General features: G+C 34.7%; 1 protein-coding gene across 1 annotated transcript in view; it reads left to right on the top strand.

The window, feature by feature from the left end:
• RANBP17 (RAN binding protein 17) overlaps nucleotides 1–13,026 on the top strand; it is a 319,731-nt gene that overhangs the window by 72,255 nt on the left and 234,450 nt on the right. The window contains exon 14 of the mRNA XM_080805045.1: nucleotides 5,326–5,461. Within this exon, the coding sequence (XP_080661171.1) occupies nucleotides 5,326–5,461 (136 nt within the window). The remainder of the gene's footprint in view (nucleotides 1–5,325; nucleotides 5,462–13,026) is intronic.

Raw genomic sequence — 13,026 nt, 5'->3', positions numbered from 1 at the left:
CAGGTTCTTCATGATCTGGCTCCTGCCTGTCTCATTAGCCTCATCTTCTGACGTTGGTTGTTTTATAGCCACATTTCACTTTTTTCAGCTCTTAAATGAGCCATGTGTTTTCTTCCCTTTTTAGTTAGCTAGCTACACAGGCTTTCCCCTTTCTCTGGACACACTCTTTATTTGCCCTGTTCTATCCTAGAATATTATGAATTCTTTACTGATTTCTTTGTATTGTTTATATAGCACTTGTCATTCTTTATTTTAATTGCTTGTTTTATTTTATGTCTTTTGCTGTACAGACTCTAGATATCTGGAGGACTAGGAATGTCTATGTCTTGTTCACTGTTATATTCTGGACTTGTAATGCACACCTGCCATATAGTAGGCCCTTAGATATCTGTTGACTGAATGAATACTTATTTATTTGGATAGGTAGGGGAGTATAAACAACTGAGTATCCAAAATTCACTTCTTTGAATTTGAAATTGGACCAAAATTATTTAATGATATATTTGTCTTTCTATTCCCTCCATGCTCTTTACCAAAAGTAATTTAACATAAAGAAAAAAATAAATGTAGGGCAATAAATGGTAACTGAAAGTGAATATTATATATGCAATACAAGCTTTGGCCTTAATTACTTTTCAAGGTGGCCACAAATCTTTGACGGGCACCATGGCAGAGACTACTAGCTGCAGTGTCTCTTCTTCCCTTCTTCTGAAGTAGTAGAATACCTCATTATTTTGCCAGGCATGTGGCCACCTGAATAAAGTCTGGATTTACTAGACTCTCTTGCAGCTAGGTGTGGTTAAGTGATTGTATTCTAGGCAGACAGATGTGAACAGATGTGGTATATGCAATATGTGTGGACATAATGGGTGGAGCTGAAGTAGCCATTGTCCACCAGAGAGTGATTTTGTGAATGGAGGCAAGTGTAACAACAAGATGAAAGGTACCCGAGTCTCTGATTGACCGGGGAGCACTGGCTCGTCCTGGAACACTGTCTTGGATATTTGCCTGAGAGAGAAATAAATATCCATATTGTTTAAGCCATGATTACTTGGATGTTAGACTGTTGCAGCTGAACTTCCTGTGCAACTACCAAAAGGTCTTTGACAAATGGATCCTGTACCCTGCTGGAAATTCTTTCCTGCTTTCCTGCTGGGATGCCATTTCCTCTTAGGCAAATGCAAATCACCAGCTCAACTTGAGTTGTAAAGGCATCCCTACAAAGTGTCCTCTGGTGTCACATCTTCCTATGATTTTGGAATGTATGCTATAAAAAGGAAAAAAAAGTAAAGGAGCGAGTGCATAGAATCGACAAAGAGCCAGAGTAGGAAAAGGAAAGTCCCACTCAGTAAATAATTAAAAAAAAAAAAAAAAAAAGATATACCTGTTCAAGTCATGTGAAAAATCACCTGGATCTAGGCATAGTTTGATGCATATATCTATTTATTTAACTAAAAATTACTCCAGCAATATGCTAATTCAGAAATACTCAGACTAAAAGTCAGCTTTGTCACTCCTCTCAAAATTACAGAACAGACATATCTTCTTAGGGAAAAAAAAACAAACACAACAACCCAGCAACTTGGCTACAGTAATCTAATTCTTAAATTTGTTCATCAGTAAATTTCCCTTCATAAATTTTAATGGTATTAAGGATATTTGGCAAATGAAAGTTACTTTTAAATAATATAAATATAGGAAATCATAACCATAAAATGGTTTTCAACATATTATTTCGTAATACTTTGGCAACAAATGCCAACCTTTTTTTCTTTTTTTTCCCCATTATTAAAGACTATTTATTTATTTGAGAGAGAGAGTGCAAGGAAGAGCGGAGGAGGAAGGAGAGGGATAAGCAGATTTCCCTCAGTGCACAGCCTGACTTGGGGCTCAATCCCAGGAGCCCAAGATCAGGACCTGAGCTGAAACCAAGAGTTAGATGCTTAATTGACTCAGCCACCCAGGTGCCCCATAAGTCCCAACTTTTTAAAGAGAAGTTTATATGCTATAACCTAGACACTGTAGAATTCTTTGGAAGTAGGGAAGAGGGCAATAGTTGTATTTCCTTGAAATATGAACTTACATTCAAAATGAGATGCTCAAACTTTGAGATAGTCTTTAATTTACATCCATTAAAAATAATGTTTTGGAAAAATACTAAATAATTTGAAAAAAAATTGATCAAGGTATATTTATTGAGACTGATCACTGGAATACAATATAAGATCTGATAAAGGAATCTGAATGCATAAATGAACTGAGGGTATATGATAAGGGACATAGTTGAAATGGTGAGCAAAAGATAGACTATATAAGAAGGAAATGGTGTTGAAGCACCTGGCTAAAATGGGAAAAATGGTAAAAAATGTTGATCCGTATCTCACAAAATGTGTTCAAGATAAGCTCAAATGTATGAGAGAGGTAAATGTCAAAACAAAACAAAACAAACCCCCTCAGATTTAGGGAAGACCTTGTTAGTATGCACAATCCATTTAAAAAATTGATGAAGGGATGCCTTGGTGGCTCAGTCAGTTGAGCATCTGCCTGCCTTCTGCTCACGTCATGATCTCAGGGTCCTGGGATCGAGTCCTACATTGGCCTCTTTGCTCAGTAGGGAGCCTGCTTCTCCCTCTGCCTGCTCTACCTGTTGCTCCCCCTGCTTGTGCTCTCTCTCTTTGACAAATAAATAAATTAAATTTTCAAAAATTAAATAAATAAAAATAAAGCATTGATGAAAGGAGTACGTGGGTTGGTTGGTTAAGTGTTGGTTAAGTGTTGGTTAAGTGTTGAACTCTTGGTTTCGATTAAGGTCATGATCTCATGGCGGGTGGGATCGAGCCCCAAGTCTGGCTTTGCACTTAGCGTGGGGTCTGCTTGAAGATTTTTTCCCTCTGCCAGCCCCCCCCCACCTCATGCGTTCTCTCTAATAAAATAAATAAATAAGTCTTTAAAAAATGAATGAAAATTTTGTATAGCAAAAACTTCTCCACAGCATTAAAAACACCATAATCAGGGGCGCCTGGGTGGCTCAGTGGATTAAGCCTCTGCCTTTGGCTCAGGTCATGATCTCAGGGTTCTGGGATCGAGCCCCGCATCAGGCTCTCTGCTCAGCAAGGAGCCTGCTTCCTCCTCTCTCTGCCTGCCTCTCTGCCTATTTGTGATCTCTCTGTTGAATAAATAAATAAAATCTTTAAAAAACCAACAACACCATAATCAAAGTCAAGAGACAAAACTGAGAAAAGATTTTATAGCTGAATCAAAGACAAAGAACTCAGTTTTCTAATATATAAAGAATTCATAGAAATCAACAATAAAATGACAGCCCAGTAGGAAGAATTGGCAAAGAATATGGACAAATAGGTCACAAGCAAGGATATATACATGGCTTAAAAACACAGAAAAATTTTAACCTCACATACATGAGAGAAATAGAGAAATATAAAATCAAATTGCACTGAGATGCCATTGTTCAGATTTCAGTGAATATTTTAGAGTTTCATATCATCTGAACTATCTGAGTGTATATAGACACTTATAGACTGGAGATAGGAATATAAATTGTTTCAATTTCTATGGGGAACAATTTATTAAAAGGATCAACATTATAAAAATTTATATTCTTTAAACTAGTGGTTTTACTTTTAGAAGTGTATGTTGTAATGTACATGTGTGAAATGATGTATACAAGATGGTTAATTGCAGCATTTTTGCAACAGCAAAAATTTTAAGCTGTGCCCATGTAGGAGAATGTTTGAAAATATTATAGCATATTCATGTAATATAAAGAGTTGCAGGGGCACCTGGGTGGCTCAGTGGGTTAAAGCCTCTGCCTTCAGCTCAGGTCATGATCCCAGGGTCCTGGGATCGAGTCCCACATCGGGCTCTCTGCTCAGCAGGGAGCCTGCTTCCTCCTCTCTCTCTGCCTGCCTCTCTGCCTCCTTGTGCTGTCTGTCAAATAAATAAATAAAATCTTAAAAAAAAAAAAAAGAAAAATATTTTAAAAGAGTTGCAAGAGAGAATGAGGAAACTCTTGATGGCTGATATGGAAAGATCTATAAGATAAATGGAAAAAGCTAGGGTTGGAACCATAAGTATAATAGTATGTTCCATATGTTTAAAGGAGTTGGGAGGAGAACATACAGTCATATTTGTCTATATATACATTAAACAAAATCTCTGGAAGGACATAGGAACTTTTTTTTTTTTTTAAGATTTTATTTATTTATTTGACAGACAGAGATCACAAGTAGGCAGAGAGGCAGGCAGAGAGAGAGGAAGGCAAGCAGGCTCCCCGCTGAGCAGAGAGCCCGATGAGGGGCTCGATCCCAGGACCCTGGGATCATGACCTGAGCTGAAGGCAGAGGCTTTAACTCACTGAGCCACCCAGGCGCCCCAGGACATAGGAACTATTAATAGCATGTGTATATGTTCCTGTGTGCGTACGTGGAAGGAAGCATGCAGGTCAGGACTAGACGTAGCTGTCTTTGTGCAGTTAGAAAAAGAAGAAAAAAGTGCTGGTCCTCAGTAACCTCCACCTCTTCGTCCTTAAAAAAGATGATTATAATAAGCTGATTTTGTTAACGTCAGAGACTTGGCAGCCATCCATTGGAAATTTTTAATGAAAATAGGTAATACAAGGATTTCTTTTTTCAAAAACTCTAGACTAAGCTTTTCATTATATTGAATTAAATTTTTTCTCTAGGAAATTTGACTTCACCTTCAGTTACTTTGTGATTATCTGGTAATAATATTTGTATACTTATATTAAAAATACTTGATTTTACTAAGATCATCTTATAAATTATTCCAGTAAAATTTTTATTATTCATTGAAAATATGACCCCACATATATAATTATATAAAAACATTAAGGTTGAATGAAAAGGTAAAATACAAAACTACACATTCAGTATCATTTTTCTTGTACTGAAATTTTATATAGATGTAGATATTAATTTATCTATATATATTACATATAATTATAGGTATTTACTTATATATATGCATAATATATTTATATGTATATGTCATATGCATTTATACCTAAATTTTTAATGAAATAATAAGTATGTCCTTGTAGGTTTCTCTGTGTGTACATGTATGTGTATGTCTTAGGAAAAAGACTAGAAGGAATTAGAGACTTAGACCCAATTGTAATATCTCTTAGTAGTAGGATTTCAGATGGTTTTTAAAATATTTTCTTTGTAAGCTTTTGTATTTTCCCACATTTAAGTGATTATATATTACATTACATTGATGATAAATGTTTTAATGTTGTTTCTCTAAGAATTTTTACTGAAGCCTTTTTTTCTCCTTCATGAAAAGAGTTTTTCAGCTTATATCCTTAATGGATACCGGATTGCCTCAGTGTTCTAATGAGAAAATAGAGCTTGCAATTCTGTGGTTCTTGGATCAGTTTCGTAAAACGTACGTTGGTGATCAACTTCAAAGAACCTCAAAGGTAGGTTTTTACTAGAGATTTTTAAAAAACTCTTACTGAAAATGAAGAAAGATGTTCACATATAATAGCTTTAAGCTGAATGATATATTTAGGCAATTTCTACCTAAGAAATTTAATTGATTAATTGAAATCGATTGATTAATTAGCATTGAAGGCAACTTGAGATTAATTTGCTTATTTTACGCCTAGATTTACCATTTTCTTTGAAGATTGATTGGCAGAGTTAGTGAATATTTTTTGTGTGGGTAGTCATTAAAGAACTATGATTATTTTAAACACTTTAAAAGATTTTGCCTTATATTTATTTCAAAGTTTAAAACAAAGATTTCCTCTTTTAGTAGTTCTGGGCTTTTTTTGGTCACTTATTTATGTGGTTTCCAGTATATTTTTCGCTCATTACTCAGCATTTTTACATGATAACTGAGGAGGATCAGGAGAGCTAGACCTGTCTGGAAGAGGCCACAGTTAAATCACCTTAATGTAGAGGACACTCGTATTATGATGATTGAAAGTTTAGCATCAACAAATTTCGATGAATTGATCCTAAGGCATAATGAGGGATTATTGAGGGCTAATTTATGTGAACCCTAACCGGATATTTAGTAGTACTTGTGACACTGAGTAAGATCTACGAGGTTTTCTTCTTCTTCTGAAATAGTAACTCTTTCTAACCCTTCTCTGAAAGAAGTCCTAAGGACAGTCTTATCTCCTTTGGATTTATAGCTTCTATTAGTAACATTGAAGGATTTCTTACTTGAAATATTTAGAATGAGCTTTTTATATTGAACTGATTTTTTTCCCCTATGGGAAATTTAGCATAACTTTCAATACATTTATGCTTTTCTGTTCATACTAGTTGTGTAATAGTGGGAAAATTTTTTGTTTGGTTTTGTTAATATCCTTTAGTTGATTTCGGGTTTATTTTCTTTGCTTTTTAAGAAAGTGATATAGCTTGGTACTTCCTTTGTCAAATATATTGTGATATTTTATTGCCATTTCAATAAAACTTTCTTAGAATTTAGTTGCCATTGAATGAGACTATTAGGAAGAAAAAGGAGTAACTAGAAATAAATGTTTTAGTTTGATAGGAGGACAAATTAGAGTCAGACAAAAATTACATGGTATGGCATTTATACAGGGTATCTCTTTTAAAATCCAAGTTGTGTTACTTGAAGGTTGAGAATAAATCAAATTATGATAAATTGTCTTATTTTAAATGTACCCAGAGAGTTTGATATTTTGCTTTCACAAAAGTGAATACTCTTTAAACATTACTAATCCAATATATGTTTGGTCTGGGTCTTAAATCTGAATAGTAAAACATGGAGTAGAAAAGCATTCATATTAATTGTGTTTAAAATAGTAGGAAAGATATATGTAAAATGACACTAGTTGTTTACATCAATGGGATTTAGGAATTTTTTTCCAGAATTTTTGTTGTTATATTAAAAAAAAATAGAAAAAAAATATGTGAGAGTTTTAGATGTCAAGAAACAGGTCACAGAAAAAGACACATTTATATATCTTTAACTATAAGGTAATTGTGAAAAAAAGTGAATTATAGAAGGTCAGTTTTTCTTTTTGGAAAGAGCTTACATATTAGGAAAAAATGAGCACATCATAGACTGGGGTTGATTCTTCCATTATAACTTATCATTTTTGGTGTCTGCATCTAATCCTGTTTTTTCAAAAAGTGTGTAGTCCTACAGTGATTTTATTTCCAAGGCGTTCCTACTGCACAGTCCTAAAGGGAAGCCAGAGCTTTCTGCTTTCCTTTCTTGGGCTTGTCTGCCAATCTGCCTTTGTAGAGCCTCGAGGAGAGTTTTGGGGGGTCCTTGATATGTGCCCTGGCACTCCTCTAGGAACTCTTCACACTCCTTCTAATCCTTACAGTAATCCTACAAAGTTGGTATTGTTTGTTTCGCTTTTTCAAAGTTGGGATTATGGTTCCCATTTTACAAATGAAACAAACCATCTGAGACATTTAAAAGTTCTCTACTAGTTTTCTGGCAACCAACCAAGGAAGACCAGATGTAAAATACTTTTTTTTTTGGTGAGTATATTGTCACATTCCAAGCTGGCAAAAAAAGCAGAGTGTTAGATAACTAGTAGGCAAAAAATACTTAGTGTGCACTTACTTTCTTTAATCAGTAACTATACTGAACACTCTTAAGCATTATCTCATTTAATTGAACCATATAAAGCATGACTTACAAAGTTCTTCCCAGTCTTTTTTCTATGTATGTCAGCAGTTTCATGTGTCAGTCCTCCATATTTGTACTGTTTACTTTATGTGTACTAAAGTTTTTTCAGCTTCAACAGCTTGTGTTCTCTGTCAATTCTGGGCCTTCAGACAAATGTTTCCTCTGCCTAGAACATTAATTTCTTTTAAATCAAACTTGCACCTTCCTGTCTTACTCTGTTGACTTCTACTTTATCTTTCACATCAGATACCCCATCCTTTAGGATGACCTTCTTAAATTCTGGGAGAATTCCTTTTTCTCTGTGTTCTCTAACACCCTATTTTAGCACTATTACGCTGCATTGTAATTGTTTGTTAGCAGAACGTACATTGACTATAATTCAGGTTAGGGCTGTCTCCACCTTTTTTATTATGACCTCCAAATGCCTGGCATATTGCTTATATGCTTTCTACTAAATAATGGTTGAATGTATATATTTAGTAGAATTCCATAGGATTTGGGTCTAGATCTCATACATAATATATTCATGTGATAAAGGGTATGTTCTTGAGTTGGAAAATGAGATTAGTGAAATTGTTTAGTGAAATTATTTGGCAATTTTAAATAAGGTATACTGCTAAGCATCCTCAAATTTTTAGATATGCATAATAAGTGTTTCGGGAACCCAGGTGGAATCATTGAGGAATCCTAAGTGATGTATAGAATAGAAGCATGTGCTCTAAATGAGAAAAAGGAGTTGTAAATAGTAGCTGTAGGCATTTATTGAAGAGTCTGTGTCAAAGATTTCACACAGCACTTGACAGGCATCTAATTTCATCTCACAAAGACCTGTGGGAATAGTTGTTTTTATTAACACTCTGCCCACCCCTTTTTACAGATTTGGAACCTGAGGTTTGAAATGGTTAATTAATGTGTTTAAGTGGTTGAATCTGGGTTTGAACCCAGAACACCTGATAAGAGAGCCTGTGATGCTTATCACTTTGCTGTACTGCCTCCCGTTGGATCTTTCCGTGCAATATTGAATAGGCCTTCCAATCTCAGTAGGTCTGAATCTCCCGAAACCCATCCCTCCTACTTTCCAATTTTGAGGAAGAATGACTGTGAACCCCAAATTTCCACTTTGTTCTTACTTTTTATATCTGATCTGTCACCTAATCTTGCAGATTTTATTTTCTTAGTATCTCTCAGTTTGACTCTTTTCTCAGGCCCTCAGTTTTTATCCTCATTGGTACTGCTTGTCATTTCTCACTGGACTTCAAAAGTTTTCTGACTCTCCTCTTTGTTTCCTTTTTTGCCTTTTCCCCACTTCAGTCCATTTTCCATACTGCCTTGTGGTAGTATGGAAAATGAAGGAAAGTAATCTTTCCTTCAGCAGAAACCAGAGAGAATAGTGTAATGAACACTCATACACCCACCATCCAGCTTTGTCAAATCTGAATGCTTTGCTCTGTTTGCTTCAGATCTGTGTGTATATATATATATATTTTAAAGATTTTATTTCCTTATGTGACAGACAGAGATCACAAGTAGGCAGAGAGGCAGGCAGAGAGAGAGAGGAAGGGAAGCAGGCTCCGTGCTGAGCAGGGAGCCCGATGCGGGGCTCGATCCCAGGACCCTGGGATCACGACCCGAGCCGAAGGCAGAGGCCCCAACCCACTGAGCCACCCAGGTGCCCCCAGATCTGTATATTTTTAAATGAAGCGTTAGTGGCCTGTTGTTCTGATTCTGTTCTTACTTCTTGCCCACAAAGTAACCATTATCCCAAAGTTAGTGTTATTTTCATGCATGATTTTGTTCTATTCCCACATTTCTATGTAGTTCTAAACAAAACATAGCACTGTTAACTTTATAGAAAACTAGTATGCAGAAACTTGCCTTTTTTGATCAGCCTTGTTGTTGAGATTTATCTATGGTGATACATATAGACCTAATTTTTTTAAATTATTGAATGGTATTACAGTATATTACTGTGCCATTACAGACTTATTTTTCTGTTAATTTATGTTAGATTGTTTCCAGTTTTAAAGATTATAGAAAATAGTGCAGTAAACATTCTAATACCTTTTTCCTCATGCATACGTATGAGTGTCTTGAAGGTGAATCCTGGGAGTGGAATTGCTGGGCTGTAGACTACATATCTTCAGCTTTACAAGATATTATCAAGTTGCCCTCCTAAGTGTTTGAATAGTTTATTCTCCCTCTCCCAGTACAATATGTGTTGCTGTGTGTTGTCTTAATACTTGCTTTTTTCAGACTTTAAAATTTGCAGAATTTCTTTGCTTGAAATTTTTACTGGTTTCTCATTATGTATGAAATAAGCTCCTTATTATGGTCAGGGTTTTCCTACCTTTGCAGCCTTTTCTTTTGACACTGGATTCTACTCTGTGATATGCTTTGTGTGTGCTGCACTCCTTTCCCTCTTACCTGTTCCTTCTTATTATCCAGTGAATATTAATAAGTCACTGCTGCATATTAGGACCAGGGATACAATAGCAAATAGGATGGTCTGTCTCTCCACTAAGTTTGTAATTAAAGAGGAAGATGGACAAATTAAAAAAAATCACAAAATTTACCCCCACTTATACAGTGAAATGCTATATAATAAGGAAAGGCAGACTTTTACATAAAGGGTGCTGGGTTTTTGGTTATATCTATGTAAACATTTGGATTATTACTCCACAGCATACAAAAATTAAATCTAAATTAGTCAGTGAATCTTGGTGTGAAAAGCAGAAGATTATCATTTAGGGATAGGAAGGTTCTTTTTTTAAGGCATAAAAAGCCCAAACTGTAAATGCAAAGGTTGATTAATTCTACCCATATTAAAAATAAAAATTTCTGCAGCTCGAAATACACAGTAAACAAAATAAAAAGACAAACTGGAGACAGGATGAGACCTGATACATGTAACTTAAAGAGAATCAATACCCAGTTATATAAACAATTTCTATCAATCAATAAGAGAAAAATAGCCTAGTAGAAAAATGGGCCAAAGATAGGAAAAAACAGTTTACAAAAGAGGAAATCGTAGTCTGTAATCACCATGAAAAAAATGTTCAACCTTTCATGGACTTAGGGAAATGCAAATTAAAGCTATAGTGAGATATGGTATCATACCTATTAGCTGGAGACAGTTAAAAAGTCTGATGAAAGCATGTATTTGTGAGGAAGTAAAATAGAAAACATTCCTTTACACTCCTAGTGGAATCCAAACCAGTAAAATGTTTTTTGAAAATAGTTTAGCAATATCTTGAAAAGTTGAAAATACATATACACTTAGACTAGGTGAAAACTGTAAAACATCATTGAAAGAAATGAAATGAGGCCTAAATAAATATCTATATGCCATATTTGTGAATTGGAAGACTCAGTATTGTTAAGACTTGTTATGTAAAGTAAGGTATGATAACAGTGTGTCACCAAATAGAGAATTTCAATAGAGATACAAATTATTAAAGATGGAAAAAAATAGAAATTCTGTAGTTGAAAAGTACAATAATTAAAAATGAAAAGTTCACTTGAAGGCCTCAACAGTATTTTAAACTGACAGAATAAAGAATTAACAAGCTTGAGGATAGCGTCTTAAGCATCTGCCTTTGGCTCAGATAGTGATCTCTGAGTCCTGAGATGGGCTCCATGCTTAGTGGGGAATCTGCTTGAGAGTCTCTCTCCTTTCCCTCTGCCCCTCCCCCATTCCCTTGCATGCATTCTTTCTCTCTCAAATAAATCTTTAAAAAATAAATAAGGCAATAATGGCTTAAAATTTACCACATTTGATGGAAAACATTGCAATCAAAGAAGTACAAAAGTCCACATTAAAAACACATCATAGTAATAATACTGAAAGAGAAAATGTTGATAGCAGCAAGAAAAAGAATATTCCTCACAGTTACCAGAGGGAGGTGGGTGGGGGGGATGGGTTAAATTGGTGATGGGGATTAGAGTACATTTGTGATAAGCACTGGGTGATGTATGGAAATGTTGAATAAAAACTTAAAGAAAGGGGCGCCTGGGTGGCATAGTTATTAAACATCCGTCTTCAGCTCAGGTCATGATCCCAGCGTCCTGGGATTGAGCCCTGCATTGGGCTCTCTGCTTAGCAGGAAGCCTGCTTCTCCCTCTATCCTTCCCCGCTGCTTGTGTTCCTGCCCTCGCTGTGTCTCTCTCTGTCAAATAAATAAATAAAATCTTTAAAAAAAAAAGAAAACTACTCATTACATGCAAGGGACACCAATAAGACTAATAGCTGATTAGTCTTTAGAAACAGCAGAGGTCAAAAGACAGTAGATGACGTGGTCAAAGGGCTGAACCAGTAACCAAGAATTCTATATCCAGCAAAACTATTTTGGAAAATTAAAGACATTACCAGGCAAACAAAAAACAGAGAATTCATTGCTTTCAAAGCTGCCTTCTCATAAATACTAATAAAAGTACGTTAGGTTAAAAGCAAGTGACCTCAGATAAATCCACATGAAAGAACAATGCTCATTATGTATAAAATAAGCTCCTTATTATGGTCAGTGAAGGTAATTAGGCAATTATAAAATATAGTACTTTTTCTCTTAACTGATTTAAAAAGCAATTGGATAAGATAATTACGTATTTTATACACATATACACTGTATTGATGGCATATAGCATATGTAATATTTAATATATTTGCCAATAACAGCATGAAGAAGATCGGTAGTAGCAAAGTTGGGGGCTAAGGAAATGACACAAGATGGCAACTCGAATCCACGAGAACCAATAAAAAAGAACCAGAAATGGTAAATAAGAAAGTTGATGTAGCAAACACTTTAGACATACGTTTTTGCTCTTTCTCTCAACTTCATTAAAAGATGTAAAATTAAGTGAAGAAATAATTATCATGATTTATTGTTGGATGTATAATATATAAAGTAATAAATTTTATCATATAATATCAATATTATGAAAAGGGAGAAGAAGGAATAAAGCTATATAGGAATAACATTTCTTTGTCTTTTGGAATAAAGTTAGTATAAATCTGAGGTAGATTCTGATAAGATGTATATGTTGAGTCCTAGGGAAACTACCCAGAAAGTAACTAAAAATATATATAGTTAAAAAATTATTAAAATTAAAGTTACTAAAATATTACCTAGAAAATATTCATTTAATGTAAAAGCAGCACATTTAACGTAAAAGCACTCTCATAGGAAGGCTAAAGGAAAAAATGACAAAAATGAGGGACATAGATCTAACAATATCAATAATAACATTAAATTTAGACTGGATTATGCAACCCAACCAATAGCAGATATTATTAGATTGGATTTTTTAAAAAATAATGTTACACATGCTATCTATGTATAGAACATACATTTTAAATTCAAGAAT

The sequence above is a fragment of the Martes martes genome (genome assembly GCF_963455335.1).
Source record: "Martes martes genome assembly, chromosome: 5".
NCBI classification, from domain to species: Eukaryota; Metazoa; Chordata; class Mammalia; order Carnivora; family Mustelidae; genus Martes; species Martes martes.
The sequence above is the reverse complement of the archived record's forward strand: the minus strand, read 5'-3'. Positions and strand labels throughout refer to the sequence as shown.